Genomic DNA, 23,163 nt, shown 5'->3' on the forward strand with positions numbered 1-23,163 from the left:
AAAATCAAAAAGCAGATGACATGCTTCCAACATATGACGACACAGGATACACATTACATTCCAAAATCAGAGGAGAGAGCAGATTGAGGAAATGCTGCGTAGAATCAAGACGGAAAGCCAGCGGGACAAAACCCAGACTCTACATTGCCATGTCTCACGTCAGAACACTCTTTACATCTCCAACTCTTCTCTGCTTTGTTGACTTGGTTGACTGTAACACACTTTTTTCTCATGGGCTGCTTCTACTCCCTGTTAGCAGCTCTCCTCAGCAGGTATTTCATGGTTTTGGCATCTCCAACATCTCAGGGTCTCCAAGACAATGCAAGTTTCACCTTCACAGCCTCACAATGACCTCTCTGAACCTCCATGCAAGGATACCCTTGACACAAACTGGTCTTCACAACTTTCCTTAGTCTTGGAGGGAGATTTTATAACCCTTTTCTTCTCTCCTTGACTCGAAAACCAGAACCACATGACCAAAACTACCAAGTTCTACTGCTTGCTGGGGCTGAAACATGGCCCCCTCATTCAATTACATTTCCACTAGCTTTCTGTTTTCCTTCACTATCTAAACTTGGCTGCCCTGGAACTTGATCTGTAGACCAGGCTGAACTTGAACTCGAGATTCTCCTGCCTCTGCCTCTGGAGTGCTGGAATTAAAGGCTTGTACCACCGCACCTGAACCTAAACTGTTAACTCCTTTTTACAACTCGGAAGTCTAACAGGGTGGGGTCTTCCTCTGAGCCACTACTCCCCTTATTTCCATTTAATTTCCGACTTTTCTTTAATCTGTTCATTTCCTTGAACTCAGTAGTTATCCTCATTCCTCCCCGTGTCCCTTTTCACTACAGACCTTTATAAGCATGGCACTAATAACCACAGGACACAGTCCACACTAGGCAGTTTAAAAACTCTACAAAAGCAATTAATCCAAAACTCCATTTACCTTCAGGCAGATTGGCTTTTTTTTTTCTTTCTTTCTTTCTTTCTTTCTTTCTTTTCTTTCTTTTTTTGACGAGGGCAAAAGGCAGCTACATTCTTTACTAAAATAACACAAGAAAGATCTCTAGGCAATATACTAAAATTTTTCTCTTCTGAAGCCTCTGGAGCCAGGAGCCCACAGCTCAAATCGCCCTCAGCCCACTGTCTTCCATACTTTTATTAGGATTGCCCAATAAGCAGCACTTGAAACATGGTACTGCTTTCCAAAGTCCACGTCCTCCAAACAAAACATGGCCAGGCCCAGTACAGCAACACCCCAGTCCCTAGTACCAACTGTCTCAGGGTTTCCAGGACCACGGCAACTCTTCTAAGGACATTTAATTGGGGATGGCTTATAGGTTCAGAGGTTCATTCCATTCATCAATCTCTACACACACACACACACACACACACACACACACACACTCACTTTTACAATCTTAAAAGTACATCTCCCAAACATAATCTAGTACAGCAAAAGGAACTAGTGTAGTCTCTTTAAAACAATAACACAAATAACTCATATGCAAAGCCAATTCAAAGGATCCTGGAAATGTATCAAGATACTATCTCAAAAGCCAGAGCCATTCCCACAGCTCAGCAGGTAAAGGGTGCAGCAAAGCCTGAGGATTTTACCCCATGAATCCACACAGCAGGAGAAAGCCAAGTGTCACAGGCTGCCCTCTGACCTATATACACAGTAAATGGAAGTTATCTAAATCACAGTACAATTTTTTTTAAATATTCAACTTATTAGAGGTAAAATTACCAATTTTCAATTTCTAACTTTCAGTAATATCTCACTGGGGAACATCAACTCTTTATTAAATTTTATTTCATTGTGTGTACCTTTATGTATGGGAGGGAGCACACACGTTTTGGCATGCAGGTGGAAATCAGAGGCCATCTTGTGGGAGTTTTCGCTTTCCAGCATGTGGTACCAGGAATAGCATCAGGTTGTCAGGCTCAGCAGCAAGCACCTTTACCCAACAAACTGCTGTCAGTCCATCACTATTCTTTATCAATTATAGGTTTATCCAATGACAAGTGGAAAACAAGTTTCTCAGCCAGAGTGGGTCAGCAAAATCCTTCAACAAGGACTGGGGATATCGCTCAGCTGGTAGAGCATTTGCCTAGCATGCACAGGTGAAAACGTACAACCCTAAATCTAGCAGTTGGGAGGTGAAGGCAAGAGACCAGAAACTCAAGGTCACTCTCAGCTATACAAGAGTTTGAGGACAGCCTGCGTATGAGATCCAGTTTCCAGGGAGGGAAAACAAAAAAATAAACAAGACAAACAAACATCCCAAGGATCTAGAGATGTAACTATGGTAGAAACTTGCTAGCATTACAAGACTCTGGGCCAGTATCACCAAAATAAAGACATTCTTTCACATATTTTGATTAAATATCTTTATTTTTAAATGTCATTTATTTAGTACGTGTGCGCGTCTGTCCCCTGCCACCTGCGTAGAGGACTACCAACAGATTCTGGAAGCAGGGTCTCGCTTTTTGCCTCAAGAGACCAGATGGCCAAACTCCGGTCACCACACTTGGCAGACAGTGTGTCTGTCAACCGCGGAGCTGCCCCAGCTTTAAACTCTGAAGCTTTTTCTTACAGAATTCCAAAACTGAGAATACACAAATTAGATTCCAAATATTTACCTGTTTTAAAGTGTGCTCCAAAAGCATTCTGGCAAATTATTTATTCAACCGTTTCTTTAGGTTCTCCACGTGTTCCATACCAACATCTTGCAATTCCAGTACCACCCCTTTACATGAAGAAGGATCGTATGAAATAGTCATCAGGCAACACAAATCGATCAGATCTCGCTGACATTTCTGTAACCCTTCTAGGAATGTTTTATATTTAAGAGGGTCCTTTCTTAATTGTTTCATTTCTGGTACTGAATACCCTATCATACTGGTAAGTATTTCATCTATAAAATCTACATCTAGATATGCAGTACCATCAGAAACTTTTGCAGTTACACCCCAAAAGCCACCAGAACTTGAGAGATTTCCAGTTAAAGTGACAATAAACGCTTTGACTGTCACAGTAGTAACTTCCTTTAGCTTTCTGGCTATTAGAACAGACAAATAGATAAAGGGTGGAGAATGTAAGTCCATGCCAATACATAGATAAGTATTATTCTCAAATGATCTTGAAGAACAAGCCTGGAAAGGGTGGCCATTTTCTTTAGAAATTTGTGAACTCTTTTCTGATAGGTCCAGCTTTCTGTTTAATATTTTATTACTTAAGCAATGTACATCTGAACTGCTGAGAGTCTGTTGTGCTGTATCATCTACTTCTGAAATCTTACTGTCATTTGTAAAATCATGAGCTGAGAATCTCTTATGATGCTTTCTAGTAGATGCACAATCAAAAAATTTGTCTTCATGAATCATTTGTTCAGATGTTTTTTCATCAAAATTGCTGTTTCCTTGTTTATGAAACAAAGCTGTGTGGTTCAGACTACTAGGTTTATGTGAAAAGACCTCCATACATTTACCCGTGTTTCCCTTCAAAGTTAGTGGCTGCGATGCTTTTGTTTCCATCTGTTCTTTCTGGACAGTCTCTTCCAAAAGCAAGGCCTCTTCCAGTGAAAAGTCATCAAATTCTCCATCAGTGAAATGCGTGGGCTGGTTTGGTGGTTTCTCCTTTGGCCTTGAAGGCATGTTACGTCCTGGCTCAAAACCAGCCGGAGTTGTGGGAGCAGTATCTGAGGAGGTGCCTGGGCTGAAACAGCTTCTTCCCACAGCCACCTCATTATTTGCTGCAGACTCTTCACTTTCATCAAGACTTGCCAAGAGTTCCTCATCTGAGGGCCCCAAAACAGCATCTAAACCCCCGGAAACTTTGGGCACGTTGTGACTGGAATTATTTGGAAGGACTGGAACTGTAGGATCAAGTTCCCCAATTAATCTTGCAAGCACTTTCTCTTGGGCATTTTCTTCTGAAAGACCATCTACCTCACCCCCTAGCACCTTCACATTTTCTGGTTTCAGTAAGAGAACACCAAGACGGAACAAAATGCATCCATGAACTAAAATTTTTGTACCTGGAGGAAGACCACTATGGAGAGCTGGGATAGACTGATACTCCATTCCCTGGATGTGTGTGACACCATCAGTGAGCTGTAGCATCAGCATCCGCGAAGGCCTCACTTCCCATGGTGTGGGAGCACTCTGCGTTTCAGCTGAGACGAGATCATTGGTTGTATTCTTTCCTCTCAGCTTCTGTATCTGTGAATACGCAGGCTGACTCACATCAACCAAAGAATTGATCTGTAGAGCATAAAACCCATTCAGTTCTCCCTTTGGCATTTCTAAAATGTCATCAGGTAAGAGAGGATGTTCCAAGTCTCTCAGGTCAGTAAGAAGCCATTGCTCCAACACTTGCTTATTTATTTGTGCCTGACTCAAAGTAGCATTATTATTTTCTTCTTGGATCCAGTTAACACAAGCTTCCAGCCACATTGGAGGCACCTTAACATGCCATGTTGCCAAAAGCCAGGTTTCAACTCTTAATACAGCACTAGCTACACTCATTTCTTTTAAGTAAGAGCATCCACATCTACCTGTAAACAAAAAGAAAAGAGACTCAATATATTTAGTTACACTCATTTCTTTTAAATAAGAGCATATGTGTTCCCTTGAAAACAACAAAAAAAGTGGGCACATTCTCTGAAAACAAAACGGAGGCCGATACTCAAAGCTACACTCATTTCTTTTAAATAAGTGTATATGTCCATCAAAACAAAAAGGTGACTCAATACACTAAACCCAGCGCCTGTAATTCTCAATACAAACAGGCTGAGTCACTACACCCTTTACACTTCTCTTTCCAGCATTAGAAAAATCCTTGACTCTCTACCTGGAAGCTACTCAAACCTTAGCTGAGACAGTATAATAAGAAAGACAAATGATTAAGTTAAGGTGCAAACTTCATGACCTAATGTCAATTCTTTAACTTCTCTAACTCAGTATTTTCATCAGCACCACCATCTACTTTACAGGGCTGCAGAAAAATTGATATGCATGATAAAGTGTAATGCCAGACCTCTGAAAGACACTGGGCTATTACTATATCTTATTATTTTAATAAAATGATACTCATATTCTGTGATTTAAATTTTACTTAATGTTCACTAGTTTCTTCTGACATCTATAATTAACTTTTTATATTTTAACCCTATTAGAATTTATATGACTATAGTCGGCCATCTTACTCTGGGATGAGAGAAGTCTTACTTGTTTACCTAAATATTCTCAACTGTGCTGTCAGGTATACTTAAATCTGATTCTCTCAGTATAACAAAGCAATAGCAAAATACTAAAGACAAATCAATTTAAATAGATATCTATGCTTAACATGTCCATAAGAAAACTTACCACTTAGCAGGCCAGCCTGTGATCTAGTGAAGGATTTCAAGCTGGATGGTCAGTACAGTACTCAAAGCCTCCTCTGCAGAGAAATGACCCTGAAACATAAGATAAGGGGCAGTGAAGATTCTAGAATGGCGCCACAGAAAGTCACTAGCTTATTCCCATGAGTGCAAAAGTAGGATGGTGTGGTTCTGGGGACAGTTAAGTAAAATAAAAACAATACCGGCTAAAAATGGAAATGTAGCTGGGCGGTGGTGGCATACACCTAGCACTGGGGAGGCAGAGGCAGCCTGTTTCCAGGGTAACAGTTAAACTAGAAGATAACTAAGGTAATTAACACAGTGTGTGACCAAGCAGTTCAGAGGAAACTCAGGTACCGGAGGACTTTTTTTTTGAAGCAGTGATATATACCATGGTACAACTTGCAGGACTTGGTTCTCTTTCCACCAGGTGGGTTCTAGGGATCAAAACTATGGTGTCAGACTTAGTGCCTTTAGCTGCTGAGGAAGGCAGCGTAGGAGATAGGGCAGCCTGGGACCGTTAGGCATAATACCCTCTCCCTTGTAAAAGTGTCTTACCACAGTCATGGCAGACAGCAAAGGGTCAGCTAGGACACACAATTTCCCATTTGCTGATAGACAAACAACAGTCCCCTCAGTACAAGAAAAACAACTTGGAAAAAGAGGTCTTTTAAATTGAACATTAAGTTTATATCCTGTAACACACATCTTTTACTTTCCAGAACCAATATTAAAAGATCAGAAATAAAGACAAAAACAAGGTGTATTTGCAGCCTTGGGCTCAATCTCCATGATTTAGGAGGAAAGAGGAGAAGGATGAGAGAAGAACAACAAGAGAAAAGACATTGGAATGCTTATCTGACAAAGCTTATCAATATTTATATATTTGAGGGGGTTTGAATGTTATCAAGCAAAAACATACATTATGTCTATGAAATAAAAGGCTGTGTAGTCTTCAGAGATTTTTAAACATGTTTAAGTGTTTGGGGTGGTATATATGTGGGGAGGTGGCGGCATGTGCACAAGTGCAGATGTTCAAGGAGGTGGGGGTCAGGTCCCCTGCAGTTGGCTGTTACACACTGCTGGGAGTTACTCCAGTCCTCTGGAAGAGCAGTGAAGTTCTTAGACCAGGACCCATCCCTCTAGACCTTCAAGTTTTGTTTTGTTTTGTTGAGACAGGGCCTCTCCTATTATGCGACTTTGGACCTCTCTATGCAGACCAGACTGGTCTCCACTGAGATCTATTCGAACCTGCCTCCCAAGTTCTGGGATTAAAGGAATATACCATCACACCCAGCTTTAACATTTTTTAGGGACTATTTAATGACGTGAAAAATATATTCGTATTTCCTTAGCATAATAGCAACATATAAAGTTATAAAACTTAATCCTCACCACTTTTGTAATAAGAAAAAATACTTTTATTAACCTTTATACCTGATATTTGGCTAATATTACATATTTACATTCTAAAAACTACTAAGACTTAAACAGAACCAAGCCAAGTAGGAAAATTCTGCTAATTACCACTAAGGTTTAGGCATACTTGGCTCAATGATTAATTTTCAATCAGATTCAGATTTTTTTTAATAGAACACCATTCTTAGATACTGTATGTGGCATTCAATCAATAGCTGAGATCTTAAATCAGTAACAAAGATTTATATCCATTTTATGTTTCTATTATTTTCCTTTAAAAAATAAGTTGGGCTAAGAAAGATGGCTTAGCAGGTAAAGGTACCTGTCACTAAATGGAACGATGAGTCTACTTCTATGGTCCAATAGGGTAGAAGAGAACTCTGCACAGGGCTGTCCCCTGGCTCCCACTTGCATGTACAGCATGTGTACACTTAGTCACACCACAAAATGTTTAAATAAATAGCACTTACTTCTAATACCATTTTAACTTGTTAAAGACACTAAGATGATTTTAGAGTTCTGGGAAGGTAATAAACCTTACCTTTTATAGGGATAAAACCGTTATATTACTGTTGACATAAGAAGTAGCCACAAAGCTTGGCTGGTGGCACACGCCTTTATTCCCAGCACTCAGAAGGCAGAGGCAAGCGAATCTCAGGGTTTGAGGACAGCCTGGGTCTACAGAAGAAGTTCCAGCCAGGGGGACACTGAGAAACCCTTATCTTGAGGAAAAAATAAATAAAAATAAAAGTAGAGAGAAAATCCCATTTAGGAGTCTCTAACCCAACTCTGTTCTGTCATCTTGAATATGGTTTCTATCCTCAATACTTTTTAAAACTTTTTTTCATTATATACACATGTGTGGAAGTTAGAGGTCAAGAGAATAAGGTGTGGTCTTCCCCCATCTTGGAGATGAAATTTACATCATCAGGCTTGGCCTTGGTGGCCAATACCTTCACCCACTACTCCATCTCACCTGTCTGCCCTCTTACCTTAGTTTTGTGTTTGTTTCTTGAGACAGTTTTGACTATGTAGCTCTGGCTGACCTGGAACTCACAGATTCACATCTCTGCTTCTCAGCTGCTATGATCAAAGGCATGAACCATCAGTTTATTCTACTTTTCAAAAAACTCCCTCATACATAAAACAAAACCCACAATGTATTCAAGGCACTGTAATAAGCATTGAATTATCAGCACAAGTGGCAAACAGGACAGAACTCGGGGTATGGTGCCTACAGTATTTCAATTATCCCAGCTTGCTACTGAACTGTTGAAATTATATTAAATCTCACAGCTAAGTCATACTGAACCCAAATTGATACTAAAGCACTAGGTTAAAAGGTTACCCAGGAGCCACTAAAGGAAACAAAGTGGCATGGGATTTGTTGTGACACCCAAATCCAGGGCCTCCACACTAAGTGTGCTACACCACTGAGCTACATATCCAGTCTGAGGTTTTAATAAGGAATTGAAAACCTCCAACTCTAAATAGAAAATGAAGGACGGACCAAAGACAGACTTTGATTACTCAAAGAGAAAACCTAAAAAAGTGAGAGAGAAGAAAACAAACGGGTATAACTGGGGGGTGGGGGTGGGGGAGAACAATCCTGCCATGGAATCTAGAGGAAGCAACTTCTCACTAGAGTCTAGTCAAGGCAATTTCTGTAGTTCCCTTTAGATTCCCACTTCTCATTTACAAAAAAGCTGTTAGCGGGGTGGTGGAGGTGGCTATGCAGGCAATAATCTCAGCACTCGAGAGGCAGAGACAGGGGGATCTCTGAGTTCCAGGCCAGCCAAGGTTACACGGAGAAACCTTGCCTCGGAAAAAAAAAAAAAAATGTTGTACTAGAAATACTGACTTGCGGGGCAGTGGTGACACACGCTTTTAATGCCAGTGTTTGAGAGGCAGAGGCGGGAGATCTACATGATCCCACGACAGCCAGGGCTACACTAGGCTGTCTCAGAACGAGACCCCCCTCACCGGATCCTCAAGCCCCAGTCTCTTCTGTCAGTTAGGTAAAGGATGGCTCGACCGCTCTGAGCGATTTACCGGGTGCTGGCCGGTGTGCACATTTTGGGATTATTCGAGGGAAAGGTAGGACAGGGTGCGCTCGCACGCACGCCTCGCTAACTGGAGGTCACCCCCACAGGAGGACATCCGGACATCGGCCAGAGTCTGGGGACCGTGGAGCTCTGCTGTGAGGATGAGGAGGGAGGGGAGCACCCGCAGTGACCCTCCCTTCCCCTGGTGGGCCAGTGGGCCTGCGAGCTTTCTCGGGGAGGGTCCCAGGGAGCGCAGCTGCCCGGACGCGCGGGCATTCCCTACTCGGCGTTCCCGGGGAGTCTGCACCGCAGCGGCCCAACACGGAAGTAAGCCCCGGGCTCCCTGGGAGCGGGCGCCGGTTCCAGCCCTCCCCCGCCCTCCCCGCCGAGCGAGCCGTTAGCACAGCGGGTTTCCCCGGCGCCGCGGAGGGGGCGCAGAGCCCGCAGCGCCTGGGAGGGAGGGGGCGAGCGAGACGCGACGACAGGCAGCTGCGGAACCCGGGCCGAGCACCGACCGACCTGGCCTTCCCGCCTCGCCTCGCACGGCAGCGTGATCCCAGGGCCGCGCGCGCCGCCCGCCGCTCTCCCTCTCCCGTTGCCAGCAGGGTTCTCTTTTCCCTCTTTCACTTCTTCCCGCCCAATCGGGCGCTCACGGGGTGTCCGTCCCTCCTCCAATCGCGCCAAACTCCCTCGGGACTCGAAAATCCCCCCGCGGCCGCCCCCTCCCGGCACACGTGAGCAGCGCCGCCGAAGTCTCGCGAGAGGTCTGTCACTACTCCCCTCCCCCTCACTACAGAGTGCGCGAACGAGAAAGGAGGAGGGCGCTACAGGCGACAGCGCTGCAGACGCCATTATCCTCTGCTTCTCCGCTGCACGGACGTCGCCGTCGTGCTCGTCTCCCACTCGATTGCGGCCTGTAGGTATCGGGGTGGGCTAGGGCTTCGGGGTAGCGAGTCCCCGGAGCGGGTTGGCGCCCCGGGATGGCGGCTTGGGCTATCCCCATGCCCGGGTTTTCTCAGGCCCGCGGCCTTCCAGCCCAAAGGGAGTCGCCGGCGGAAGGCGGGGTTCTCGGCGCCGTAATTGACGCGGCCTCGGGCCAATCGCTTCGCGCTCGCACCACCGCCGAAGCCTGGGCAGCCAATGGGGCGCGACGCTGAGGTGGGAGGGGGTTTGTCCTCGTTCTCTGTCTAGCAGTGACCGACCGTCGGAGGCGGCGCGGCCGGGAGGCAACGGCGGACTCGCGCGGTGAGCGGGGCCGGGCGAGTCGCGCTGGCGGGAGCGGGGTCGGACGCCGTACTCGGCTGTCCGGAGTGGCGTTCGGGATGGCCGTGGCCCGCCGGGGAACGTTGCCCGGGCTCCCCTCCCCCCACCGCCGCCATTTCCCCGAGCGTGCCCCTGCGGTTGGCGTGCCGGCGTTAGGTGGCTTGAGGGACCCGGGAAGGAGAGGCCTGTGGGTTTGCGACGCGGGCGCCCCGTGTGGAGGGAGCGCCGGGCGGTCCGGTGGGCTCGCGGGTGTGGTGTGTGTGCGCCCCTGCCGCCCTCTTTGTCCCTCCACGGCGTGGGCCTCCCTCCTCACCCCACCCCCGGGGTGGGGGGTGCTGCGCGGCGGGGCCGATGGGGCGGCCGCGGCGGCTTTGTCTCGGGCGGTGGGGGAGGTGCGGGGGACGGGCGCTCGCGAGCCCGCGTGCTGGGTGGGGGAGGGGGGTCTCGCGCGACTCCGCCTAGTCGCACGTAGTCGCCATTACGCGGGCCGCCATTTCCTGTCGGATCCGGGTGAGGAGAGGCTCGCCGCTCGGCGACGGTCGCTGGCCGCTGCTTGCCGGCCCGGCCCGTGGGCGGGAGGCGAGCGCGCGCGGTCGGTCTCGCTCGGCGGACCTGTTAGCACCCGCGCGCTGTGGGGACGGCGGCCGCGGGACGAGAGGGCTGGCTGGGCCTGTTTGTGTACGTAGACCGGGCTGATTTGCCTGAACTCGTTTACCCCCGCGGCCGGGGGTTTAGCGGAGTGGCCGGCGGGTCTCGGCATTTCAAGTGGTCTCCAGAGGGATCGGCGTTTGCTGTCGGCGTTTTGGAATAGGAGAAGGCATGAGGGCGATGCCTTAAGATCCTGTGCTGGTGCTTGCTTTGGTCGGACCAGGAGTTGACTGGACCAGTTGTGACGCTTTGGTTGCAGTCTTGGAGAGTTGGGATAGAGGCGAAATTGTTGGGAGATAGCCTTTTTAACGTTGCCTAAAATAATGGTGTTGATGATTAAAGATTCCGTGGCTTTGCTGAATAATTGTGGTCGTTTCCATCTGGTCCCTTAATCAGAATTTTAGATTTCTCTGTCTGAAAGTTTAACGTACCTTGTATTTGCCGCTAAGTTTTTAAAGTTGGCAGATTTCATTGATTAGTATTGTCAGTCACGACCAAAGGCGGGGGGGGGGGATTACTACTAGCCCTACTATAACACTAGTTTTGTGATAAGACGTGGTCTTTTCAAGAATTAGTCTCGTGAACAAAATTATATGTCGGCTAGCTTTTCTGTTGTAATGAAATGAAGCAAGTTGCTGAGGACGGAATTACTGGTCCCCCACCCCCCTTGGGGGAAAAAGGCTCTGGAGGTGGAGGTGGTCAGGGTGTGTTTCATTTGAGACAATCTAGTCTAAAAGAAGTCCATTATACCTGTCTCTCCTCAATTATAGTTTTTTAAAAACAGTTCACTTTTAGGAATATTTTAGTTTCCTCAAATCAGACCTTTTTTATAGACTACTGTAGCAGTAGGATGTCACTTGTGTGCGCTGGAAGCAGAATCTTTTTTTTTTTTTTTTTTTGAAGATTTTAAGCAAAAGAGTGTTTGCTTTCTGATAAGCCAATGTACTAGCTAGCTTCTTTTTCAACAGATTGGTGGATCCATTTAATTCAAGAAAATGGAGACCGAACAGCCAGAAGAAACCTTCCCCAACACCGAAACCAATGGTGAATTTGGTGAGAAGATACTTTAATTATAACCAATTATGTATTTTCTGTTCTGTTACTTTACCATAAATTTTTTTTTGATATGTTCCGTTTACTTCTTACATAGTTTCATTTTTTTCTAGTCTTGAGTTTGTCTGTTACTTCTTGGTTTTTATGAAAAGAAGTAACCTTGCACAGGTTAAAAAGCAGTACAGTTTTTCCACCCACCATTTTAATCCTTTGAAATACTTATTAAAATAAGGTCTTTGATATTAGGGAGACAAAGGCAGGGACTTACAAGGTGGCTTCAATTACCCTTTCTTGGGGGATGTTTCTAATTGAAAATTTAAACTTTAATTTCTAGGTAAACGCCCTGCAGAAGATATGGAAGAGGAGCAAGCCTTTAAAAGATCTAGAAATACTGATGAGATGGTTGAATTGCGCATTTTGCTTCAGAGCAAGGTATAAGCTCTTTAAATTTTGGAGGTTGGTTAGTAGTTAAATAGAAATTGATGGTTTTTCACTTTGAGCTCTGCTTTGGCTCTGGAAACCTTTCAGAATTTTATTACACATTGAATAAAAGTTTTCTAAAGGGTTCATTTGTTTTGAGACCCCTCACAGGTGAGGCTGGCCTTGAGCTCTTGATCCTCTGCCTTTGATTACTGGGATTCCGGGTGTGCACTATCACATTTAGTTGATGTTCTTAATGATAAGCAGATTTCAGAACTGCAGGTAGTGCTGAAATTTTGATGGTGAAAGCACTATTACCAGGGTCCACCACAGATCAGCTAGAGAGATGAGTGGAGTAACTGTAGACACAGGTTTTAGGTGTTGGTTGCATCTTATTTCCCCAGGAAACTAGTTTACTTAAGTCTACCCCATCACTTATTTCAAGTCAAATATAAAAGTAGTTGCTGTTTAGATTCTGTTTGTTTTTTTTTTTTTTTTTTACAAGAGGGCACTTGTAATCTGCGCTTTTTAGGAATTTTATAATCATGCCTGGTGTTCTGAATACTCCAAAGACCATAAAACTATTCATCTTGATTTTTTTTCTTTCTCAAGATTTTCAGTGCTGTGCAAACATAAAAAAGTTAAAAATATAGCTTAAAAATACTAATTTTCTAAATGCAAAATAATTTTTTGTCTATTCCAGAATGCTGGGGCAGTGATTGGAAAAGGAGGCAAGAATATTAAGGCTCTCCGTACAGACGTAAGTATTAAACTACTGAACAAGCAAGCGCATTCATTGTATGTTTCTAGAATTTTAAAGGTTCACATCTTAGAAATCACTGACTAGCTACAAACCATTTGTAATAATTAATGGTTATATAAATGACTTCTGCTTTTTTTTTAAAACCCTGATGAAGGTGGAACATAATTAAATCTTTCATATTTTAATAAGACCCTTCAAAATTAATTCATTTCAAATAAGATAAAACATCTTAATTAGGAATAGAGACAAAGTGTAAAAACCCTTAATTGTACCATTCCTCTTGTATGTGTAAGAGGGATATATAGTCATTTCTGAAAGCCATTGAATATGGCTGATAAAAACTTTATTTCCTTATTTTTTTTTTAAAATCATCTGTTCCACAGTTTGCAACATGGAGCTCATGCTGACTGATTTCTAAATATGGGTAATGAATAGATTAATCTTGGCAATCAGAACTGTTTGCCTAGGATTTGAGTCTTCATAATTTATAGTGGGTTGACTCTTGTGATTAGACACATTAAATGTTGGCAGCACCAGAAGTGTGTGTGTATTTCTAGAACTGATTACACCAAAATTTATTTTTTTTCCTCATACTATACACATTTCTTAATGTTTATCTTGGTAAAATTGAGGCAAATAACTTTGAGTACCTAACAGTATTTCATTTCTCTTGGTAACAGATCTTTGTGTTTCTCTTGATAAACTTTAGATTTTGTTGTAATTTTTATAAATCTGCTTATAAGATACAGGAATGTGTTTTATACCTTATGAAACCAAATCAGTCTTAATATTTGGGGGTTTGGTGTGGGAATTTTTGTTTTGTCTTTGAACCTCTTTCCTCTTAATCCAGATGTTCTGTATAATTATCTGGGTTATTTCCCCATTTTCCTCAATTTCAGTAAACTTTTGAGTCATGACAGGTTTTGTGTCTACCCTCACGAGCCAGCCTGCTACTGAAACATTAAAAAAACAAAACAAAACCTAGAACCATCATTTAAGGTCCTTAAATGTTAAGAAGCCACAGTCAGGTATAGAGAAGTCCATTATTGTGTTAGTCTTCAGAACAACTTAAGCTTGTTTCATTGAGAGTATGAGTATAGTTTGTATTAAATTAAAATTTATTGCTTTTCCCCCTTTTCCCTCTCCTTGTTTTTTTGGCCATATATCTCCGTTGCCCATGTACTGGATCGACTTACCCCTGCGTTGCCCACCATGACGTTGGCCCATCCGCCCCTGAACGCCCATGTGAAAACCCTGGTTGGCTATGCCCAAAAATGTGCTCGTTGCCAAACGGGTACAATACTTGACAACTTCTGATTGAATGCCCATGCCCAATGCCAACATCCACGAACGCCAATGACCAATGCAGTACAATGCCAGTGTTTCAGTCCCAGACAGCAGTGGCCCCGAGCGGTATGTCCCAACAGTTTATGCCTCACTGCCTGATTAGAAAGAGAGAAATGTATTTTATTACCTGCCTTTTATATAATTAAATAGTATCCCCTTAGACGGTGTATTGTTTTTCAAGTTTCTGTCTTATTTTCCCCATTAAGTCCTTTTGTCACTGAACTTTTACCGTGAGTTGCCCACCCAAACGATCCACTAATTTTATTTCGATGGAAGGAGCACAGCTTCAAGTGTTGCATATTTGCTGCATTGTAAATCAAACTGTTACCCAAATAGTCTCTCGCTCTGTCTTTGTGGCCCACCTTGCTTCCCAACATTGTCTGTTCATAATTTTTTCTGATGAAATGCTAACTGGTTCACTTTCCTTCACTTCTCATTTGTACTGTCTTTGTTTTGTCTTGCATTTGTATTTGTTTTCTTGCAGAGCCCATTAAGTAGTCTAATTTCTAACTGGTATTCATAACCTTACTCCAGATACAGTGTTCACCACTTGCATATTCCCCCAAATTACCCAAGAGAAGGTGTGCCAGTATTACCATAACAGCGAGGGTGTCCTTAACTTGGTGGCGGGGAACATGAGAATTCAACTCTGCTTCAATTCTGGTCGATTATTGCCACTTAATCTGAGCCCTTCCAGCAGCCCATTCTCTCTGTCTCTCTCAAAGTCTCCTAATAATGTTATGTCTGTATTGGGCAAAAAATAAAATGCATGTGTAAAATTCATAAATAGGCTACCTTAAATGGGGACTATTAAGTAATTATGATGTTACTTCTCTAAAAGGTTATATGATTACTGATGACAAAACTCATTTTTCTTTTCCACTTTTTTTTTGTATTCTGTGGTATTTGATATTTGGCAGCATACTGAGTATCAGTGCTGATATTGAGACGATTGGAGAAATTCTGAAGAAAATCATCCCTACCTTGGAAGAGGTAGGTTTCTTTTTAAAGTTTTTGGAAAGATGAGGGACGGTGTTTAAAGTTTTATTGGGGGGAGATGGGGGAGGGGAGAAAAAATAATGTATATGTGGCAGCATAATGTATATTTATCTTTAAAATTTAGGCTGGCCATTCCTGAAGTAGTAGATAGGAACTATTTGATCCTATATAAGAGAGTTTTCTTATGTTTGAGGAAGAGAGGGAAATTTAGATCTAATTAGGGAAGGTTAAGGTCTTACTTTTTTAATAGGAAGTTTATAGTTCAGTTCCAGGTTACTTCCATCTTAAGGCAGTTGCAGCTACAGGAGCTTGTCATAGTGTTTGTATAGACAGGAGGAAGCACTGGGCCTATGAGTTCTGCTGTTAGGCTTATTTTCTTTATTAACATTAAGAGTCCATAATCATTTACTGGGTATATGGAGAAAGGATGTTATTACTGTTATTAGCTGTTTTGTATTAACATAGATTTTAAAATATGTTGTAGTAGCTTTACCAATATATGCGACAATAGCCTGATCACGCTAGACACTTAACCTATTATTCTTATTTTTCTACTTTCAGGGCCTGCAGTTGCCATCACCCACTGCAACCAGCCAGCTCCCGCTCGAATCTGATGCTGTGGAATGCTTAAATGTATGTCATAGTGCCATTGAACCCCACTGAAGTATGGAGCCTGGCCCATAGGATCGATTTTCTTTTTAACATAGTGTGCTTTTCCCATCTCAATAGAAAAAGGCTTAAAAATATGATATATGGATGGTCTTACAACTCACTGTTGACCCTGCTCCATGCTGCAGTGGGAATTAACTACATTTGCAAAGTGCTTTGCAGTCATTTTTATTATAGTGTTATTTGAATGTTAATAATTTTGTGGTAACAGCGACATGCTAAATGGCTGCAGTGTGGGTATGGTGTTGCAGGACCTGAAAATAAAATAGTTTTTTAAGGTGGTGCAGATTGTCCTTTTTGGGCCTGGCTATTGAGGATAATAAGCACATAACTGGTAAAGTTATTGAGATAATAAATTCAGGTTGCTTACTGCAACAGTGCATTATGTTGTGCTTAAGCATAAGCTGATACAGTGCTGGGAAAATACTTGCAAGAGAGTAAAATTGTGTATTTCCCCCTCTACAGTACCAACATTATAAAGGAAGTGACTTTGATTGCGAGTTGAGACTGTTGATTCATCAGAGTCTGGCAGGAGGAATAATTGGTGTTAAAGGTGCTAAAATCAAAGAACTTCGAGAAGTAAGAAATTATTTTGTTCTGTTTGATTCAGTAGTTTCTCATACAGAGTTGGTTTTGTGGGTTACTTCCTCAGATCCCTCATCACTATTTAGTTGGGTCTTAAAGTAACAAATCTTAAGTTTTGTTAAATTCTCACCATTTCTAGGTCCTGTGTAGTTGACCACATTCTATATTGAGAGTAATTGGGTTCAAATGTCTGAACTTAGGAAGCCTTGATTTTATTTGATGTGCTAACAACTTCTAATGGGTTTTCTCTTTTGTAAATGTTATAGAACACTCAGACAACAATCAAGCTTTTCCAGGAGTGCTGCCCTCACTCTACTGACAGAGTTGTTCTTATTGGAGGAAAACCTGATAGGGTTGTAGAATGCATCAAGATCATCCTAGACCTTATATCTGAGGTATCTTTGGGATATTTTTATTTCATTCAATTTCATCTAACTACCAGAAATAAGACAGTATTCACAGCATTAATTTTGACATCTCCCTGCAAGTTTTATATTGCCTCCTTTAATATAGTGCCTTTGGTCCTTACTCAAAGATCCCTGTAGTGCCATGTTACCCACTTCTTACAGAGATATCTGGGGTAATGATCCTTCTGTCTCTGACCCACATCCACCTCCCCGCTCCCTGGTCAGTATGTTAGAAATCCTTTCCATCATTGCTTCATTCTGTCCCTGCCTCTGTTACCTTTTGAGATAATAATGGTTGAGGTGGGTTTATTGATAGGACCAGAGCTATTTTTCTTCAGGCTTTAAGGTGCTGTGTTTCTGTTTTTAGTCTCCCATCAAAGGACGTGCACAACCTTATGATCCCAACTTTTATGATGAGACCTATGATTATGGTGGTTTTACAATGATGTTTGATGACCGCCGAGGACGACCTGTGGGATTCCCCATGAGGGGAAGAGGTGGTTTTGACAGAATGCCTCCTGGTCGGGGTGGGCGTCCCATGCCTCCTTCTAGAAGAGATTATGATGATATGAGCCCTCGTCGAGGACCTCCTCCACCTCCTCCTGGTCGAGGTGGCCGGGGTGGCAGCAGAGCCCGGAATCTTCCTCTTCCTCCTCCACCACCACCCAGAGGGGGGTAAGTTTTTATCCAAACATTAACATTAATAAAAGAGGCTGCACTTAGCAGTGTGGGGGGGGCGGTGATTTTAATGTGACCATGTAAACATTGCAACATGTGCTTGCAGAGATCTAATGGCTTATGACAGAAGAGGAAGGCCTGGAGACCGCTATGATGGCATGGTAAGAATTTTGATTTATAAGGGCGGCATGTGTGTTTTTAGAGACCTTATAACCAAACATTTGTGTGAGACTGTAGTACTAAGAGCTTTTTTTAAATTGAAATTATTTTCACAGCCCTCTAAGTTTGGTATTTATGTATGTAATACAGGTTGGGTTCAGTGCTGATGAAACTTGGGACTCTGCAATTGACACATGGAGCCCATCAGAATGGCAAATGGCTTATGAACCACAGGTTGAGTATCATTAATGTTAATAATGTACATATTGGTAATTTACCTTGACTGTCCGTAATAATTGGTCTCCCCTCCCTACCCCTGTAATTTCTTGATTCATTTATTTCCTGGATAAACTGGGTATGGGAGGACTTTTTTTCTAAGCTTTGTGAGATTTTAGAAATATTAAGTAATTTTTTTTTTCTTTTCTTTTTAGGGTGGTTCTGGATATGGTAAGTTTCTTCTTTTTGAAATCAAACATTATTTCAATCTTATTTTTATGTGAACTTGCTGCTCATTATTTAAATCAGACTATTCTTATGCAGGGGGTCGTGGCTCATATGGTGATCTTGGCGGACCTATTATCACTACACAAGTAACTATTCCCAAAGATGTAAGTATTTTTAATTTAGAGTATGTTTAATTCGGGGAATTTACTTATTTGTAGTGGTTGCTGCTTCTTGAACAAAGACTTCCAGTTTAGGATTGAGATAATGTTTAAGAATTTAACGGGGGGGGGGGGGATTTTGAACCTTAGATCAAATGATACTTCGTGACACAGTTTGGGGTTCTTAAAATACACATATGTAAAATTTGTTTCAGGGATTTAAGACTTGATGTTCTAAATAAATTGCTATGAAGTTACTACTTTTGGTCATTGATAAAAGGGAGTAAAATTTCTTTCAAGTCATCATAAACACTTAAAATCTTTTCAGTTGGCTGGATCTATTATTGGCAAAGGTGGTCAGCGGATTAAACAAATTCGTCATGAATCTGGAGCATCAATCAAAATTGATGAACCTTTAGAAGGATCTGAAGATCGGATCATTACCATTACAGGAACACAGGACCAGATACAGAACGCACAGTATTTGCTGCAGAACAGGTCAGTTGACCCTTAGCTTTATGTTAGTGTACACATACTAAAACCTTTAAAAAACTTTTCTTCCCAATTGATTTTTCTTTTAGAAACCATGGTGTTTCCGTCACTTGGGGAATCTAACTTCTAAATATTCTAATTAATAGCTCTGCCTTAATTTTCTTCTGTTTTCTTACTAAAATGAAGACATTCAATACTAATCTTGCTGGAAGAAGCCTTAACCAAGCAAACTTCTCATTTCTCTGGTGAAAACTGCTGCCAAAACCACCACTTGTAATAATTTATACAGAGCCTGTAGAAAATGTAGAAGAGACATTGGATGTTGGCCTAGTTCTGTGTGGAAGACTAGTGATTTTGTTGTTTTTAGATAACTAAAACGACAACAAATCACAGTCTGCCATATGGCACAGGCCACCTCTACAGGACAGATAATGATGGTGCTGTCAGACGCAGCATTTCACACCTTCCTCACGCTTCTTTGTCTTTCCTACCGAGTATTAACAGCTTCCAGTTTCATTTTCTTAACCCTGCACTACTACTGTCTATTAACATTTTCTTGAGTTTTACATTGCTTTAATTTATAGTTGCTATTGCTCTTTAAAAGTTCTTCTAATTGTAATGGACATGTTTATCATTTTAATTTATCATTGAAATTGTCTTAATGTTGATTAAGATGTTTTGAACAAAAATTCTAATTCGTACTTTTTTTTTCTTTTCTTTTATAGTGTGAAGCAGTATGCAGATGTTGAAGGATTCTAATGCAAGATATTTTTTCTTTTTTATAGTGTGAAGCAGTATTCTGGAAAGTTTTTCTAAGACTAGTGAAGAACTGAAGGAGTCCTGCATCTTTTTTTTTTTATCTGCTTCTGTTTAAAAAGCCAACATTCCTCTGCTTCATAGGTGTTCTGCATTTGAGGTGTAGTGAAATCTTTGCTGTTCACCAGATGTAATGTTTTAGTTCCTTACAAACAGGGTTGGGGGGAGGGCATGCAAAAAACTAACATTGAAATTTTGAAACAGCAGCAGAGTGAGTGACTTTTATTTTTTGTTCATTGTTGGTGGTTTTAAAAAAAATTCCCCCCATGTAATTATTGTGAACACCTTGCTTTGTGGTCACTGTAACATTGGGGGGGTGGGACAGGGAGGAAAGTAATAGTCCACATGTCCCTGGCATTTGTTCAGAGCAGTGTGCAGAATGTAATGCTCTTTTGTAAGAAACGTTTTATGATTTTTAAAATAAATTTAGTGAATCTATTTTTGGTGGTCTTTTTTTTTTTTTAAGACAATTTCAAATGGTGGTTGAATTTTCCAGCCCACCCCTAAACTAAACACTAAGTTTGATTTTCAGCAGCTCCTCTGTTGGATATAAGTGCACCTCTTGGATATAGACAAAAGACATTGGCAAATTCAGTTTGGGTGACTTCTTAATGGTTGGAAAGACTTGGCTTGATAAATTTCCATCACATATTCATGCTTATAATAAGCTTGGGATTTTGTTTGTTTTTGCAAATGTTTGCCACTACTTTTCAACAGTTTTCTGTTAGTTGTGGAGAACTGCGGTGGGGAACAATACTACAAGAGTTACGCATCTTAAGTATATGCCAGAAGCCTGATGGGCAATGAGCTTTATTAACCAGAGTAACACTTGGTTATGGAAGTGGCTGATGCTGAATAAATCCTGGTTATTTTTGTTAGATAATTTCTCACCTATAGACTTAAAGCTGTCAACCTGCTAGCGTCTTGTTAGTTGAACTTTGTAAAAATATATATATATACTTGTTTTTCCATTGTATGCACAATGAAAGAAAAAAGATGTACCATTTCTCTGTTGTGTGTTGAATTATGTAGGAAATGTTTGTGAACGATTCAAAAAAAATGGAAAAAGTTCCTGTGGATGTTTTGTGTAGTAACTTGGCATCTGTATTGATAGTTCAAAATCCACATCTAAATAAAACTTCCATGATGTTAGTTATGACGTGTGCCCAATTTGAAAAGGGGTTGATTAATACATGTAAAGTTTGTTGAAGTGTTCCTCTTGTAAGGAAATACAGTAATCTTAAATTATGGGGTTTTTTGTGTGTGTGTGTGAAATGTTTTTTTTTTAGCACTTAGAGACAGTCTTGTTAAAGAAAGTACATAGAAAATTCAGGTAGTTATTTAGACAACCTGTTAGTGCTAAATCATTTTGAGTCATTATACAAGCCTCAAGTGTAATTTATTTTCTGCATTGGAGTGCAGTGAGCAATTAGCTGGTTCACACACGTTCTCAGAATTACCTGCCTTCAGCTCCAATAAGGTGGAGTCATGAATAAGACTGGTATAAGAATGAGCAGGTTTTTGTCAACCCATGCTAAGTATTGCATCCCAAGGGCTTTAGAGGTAATGGTGGCGTACTTAGTTTGTGAAAGAGCACATACTCTGCTAAAGACTAGGAATGCCACAGGGTTAAAGGAGGTGGCCTAATTGGTTGAGTGCTTGGGGCCTTTATGTTCAGCCCCCAGTACCAGGTCAACGAGGTAGGATTGTGCACACCTATAACTCCAAGAACTGCAGTGACAGGTGGGTCACTGGAGTTAAGTCAGCCAAGGAATATGTAGCAAGTCTTGAACAGGGAAATAAAGATGAATGCAATAACTAAAATGTATCTTCAAAGCAATTGTTATGATTTATTGAAGCTTTAAAGATGGAAAGATTAAAAAAATTGTGTGTGTCTTTTGGTGAGAGGTTACGTACACATGGAGTGTGGAGGCCAGAGATCTCCCTGATTTGCTTCACTTCACTAGAAACGAGCTGGCTAGTCTAACTGGCCAGCAAGTGTCTCAGTATCCTGCTTTCTGCCCTTAGCACAGATTGCAGGCTCATTCTGCACCTGGTTTATTGGGTGCTAGGAACTCTTTGAGTTTCACAGCAAGTACTTCTCACCAACTGAACTTTTCTACTAGCCTCTCAAGTATACTAACAGGGCTTTTGGGAAATCTAAACATCTACCAAATGATTCGTGTGGTTTGTTTGTTTGTTTTGGGTTTTTTTTTTTTTTTTTTTTTTTTGTGTGTGTGTGTGTGTGTGTGGTTTTTTGAGACAGGGTTTCTCTGTGTAGCCCTGGCTGTCCTGGAACTCACTTTGTAGACCAGGCTGGTCTCGAACTCAGAAATCCGCCTGCCTCTGCCTCCCGAGTGCTGGGATTAAATGCGTGCACCGCCACGCCCGGCTTTTTTTTTTTTTTTTTTTAAAGACAGGTTAGCTGTGTACCACCTCACCAATCCCCTTGACTGGCCTTTAACCTATGATCCTCAGGCTCCTGAATGCAGAGAATATAGTTTTGTACCCCACCACCAAGCCTGGCACAGTTATGAGATATTAGCAATATTGCAGTGGTTCTCAAGTTGCATTATTAGAACCAACAAAAATAAAGGTGCTAGTTAATCAAAACCATGGGCTAGCTGTCACTTGTCACACAAAGCCTCTGATCCTGAGTTCAGAACCCACAAATTTGTCCTCTGATCTCCACTTGTAGAGATGATCAGAGTGCTCACCCATGTCATACACATACAAAAAACTTAAATTGGTTTAACAAAAGTGAAATTTCAGTGTACATTTTAAAAGGTTTTAATACAAAGGTTTACTACATAGCACAGAAGAGGTAGGAACAGGAAGGAATTGGAAGACTAGCCATGGCTGCATGTGACCCCTTCAAATGAAGTAAATAAAAACTATATCTCAACTAAAGCAGTTAGTGTAGGGTGGAGGGGCTACATTCCTAGGTGTGATGATGAATATTGCCTATGGGAGATAGTCTACATTGGGTAAATTGACATGAGAAGACTCGGCTAAAATGCAAGTACCCCTTCCTATCAAGTCAGACTGAATAAAGAGAAAGTGAGCTGACCATAGTCATCTCTGCTTTCTGACTGCAGAGTTGAGTGGCTAGCTCAACCTCCTGCTGCCATGATAGACTGCAAACTAGGCCAAAATAAGTACTCCCAAGTTTTCTTGTCAGATGTTTCATGACACCCATAAGACAAGTAATGAACATGCTATTTCTCTCTCCCCACCCCCTGTGAGACTGAGTGAGGGCCTGACATGGAGGGCAAGGACTGTTCTGAAGTCTTTTTTTTTTTTTCTCCTTCCACCTGGTTTTTGAGGCAAGGTCTCTTCCTGTCTCTGTTGCTGCACTGTGTACTCCAGATGACTCATTATGTGTGTATATACGTTCTCAAGCATGTA

The 23,163-nt window shown here is 41.9% G+C and overlaps 2 protein-coding genes across 9 annotated transcripts; one reads left to right on the forward strand and one right to left on the reverse strand.

Moving 5' to 3' along the window:
- Positions 1 to 2,379: 2,379 nt before the first annotated feature.
- Rmi1 (RecQ mediated genome instability 1) lies at positions 2,380 to 9,619 on the reverse strand. 6 transcript variants are annotated; one of them, XM_021179971.2, is made up of 4 exons: positions 9,374 to 9,619; positions 7,802 to 7,889; positions 5,377 to 5,465; positions 2,380 to 4,562 (listed from the first exon to the last, which is right to left on the reverse strand). In XM_021179971.2, the coding sequence occupies exon 4, from the start codon at positions 4,531 to 4,533 to the stop codon at positions 2,683 to 2,685; it is 1,851 nt and encodes a 616-aa protein (XP_021035630.1). In that variant the 5' UTR covers positions 4,534 to 4,562; positions 5,377 to 5,465; positions 7,802 to 7,889; positions 9,374 to 9,619; the 3' UTR covers positions 2,380 to 2,682. The 6 variants fall into 6 exon arrangements, with proteins under 6 accessions (XP_021035630.1, XP_029324203.1, XP_085687157.1 ...); XM_029468343.2 differs by having other exon boundaries at positions 7,802 to 7,892; XM_085831031.1 differs by lacking the exon at positions 9,374 to 9,619 and adding an exon at positions 9,138 to 9,338.
- Positions 9,620 to 9,657: 38 nt separating this feature from the next.
- Positions 9,658 to 20,907, forward strand: Hnrnpk (heterogeneous nuclear ribonucleoprotein K). Of its 3 annotated transcripts, none has more exons than XM_021179974.3 (16): positions 9,658 to 9,770; positions 11,734 to 11,818; positions 12,153 to 12,250; positions 12,942 to 12,998; positions 14,371 to 14,414; positions 15,269 to 15,341; positions 15,909 to 15,980; positions 16,482 to 16,595; positions 16,868 to 16,996; positions 17,376 to 17,683; positions 17,793 to 17,847; positions 17,996 to 18,079; positions 18,277 to 18,292; positions 18,371 to 18,453; positions 18,776 to 18,945; positions 19,665 to 20,907. In XM_021179974.3, the coding sequence occupies exons 2-16, from the start codon at positions 11,761 to 11,763 to the stop codon at positions 19,696 to 19,698; spliced, it is 1,395 nt and encodes a 464-aa protein (XP_021035633.1). In that variant the 5' UTR covers positions 9,658 to 9,770; positions 11,734 to 11,760; the 3' UTR covers positions 19,699 to 20,907. The 3 variants fall into 3 exon arrangements, with proteins under 3 accessions (XP_021035633.1, XP_021035635.1, XP_085687158.1); XM_021179976.3 differs by lacking the exon at positions 9,658 to 9,770 and adding an exon at positions 10,002 to 10,099; XM_085831032.1 differs by lacking the exon at positions 9,658 to 9,770 and adding an exon at positions 10,002 to 10,099 and having other exon boundaries at positions 19,725 to 20,907.
- Positions 20,908 to 23,163: the final 2,256 nt, after the last annotated feature.

The sequence above is a fragment of the Mus caroli genome, unplaced genomic scaffold (genome assembly GCF_978045245.1).
Source record: "Mus caroli unplaced genomic scaffold, Mus_caroli_1 scaffold_15, whole genome shotgun sequence".
Classification (NCBI taxonomy): domain Eukaryota; kingdom Metazoa; phylum Chordata; class Mammalia; order Rodentia; family Muridae; genus Mus; species Mus caroli.

Bases quoted from the DNA above. Each gene is read 5' to 3' on its own strand.
- Rmi1 (XM_021179971.2), bottom strand. From the start codon at position 4,533: ATGAGTGTAGCTAGTGCTGTATTAAGAGTTGAAACCTGGCTTTTGGCA.
- Hnrnpk (XM_021179974.3), top strand. From the start codon at position 11,761: ATGGAGACCGAACAGCCAGAAGAAACCTTCCCCAACACCGAAACCAAT. The intron at 15,981-16,481 runs GTATGTCATAGT...CCCCCTCTACAG, and splicing joins ATGCTGTGGAATGCTTAAAT to TACCAACATTATAAAGGAAG. The intron at 17,684-17,792 runs GTAAGTTTTTAT...ATGTGCTTGCAG, and splicing joins CCACCACCACCCAGAGGGGG to AGATCTAATGGCTTATGACA.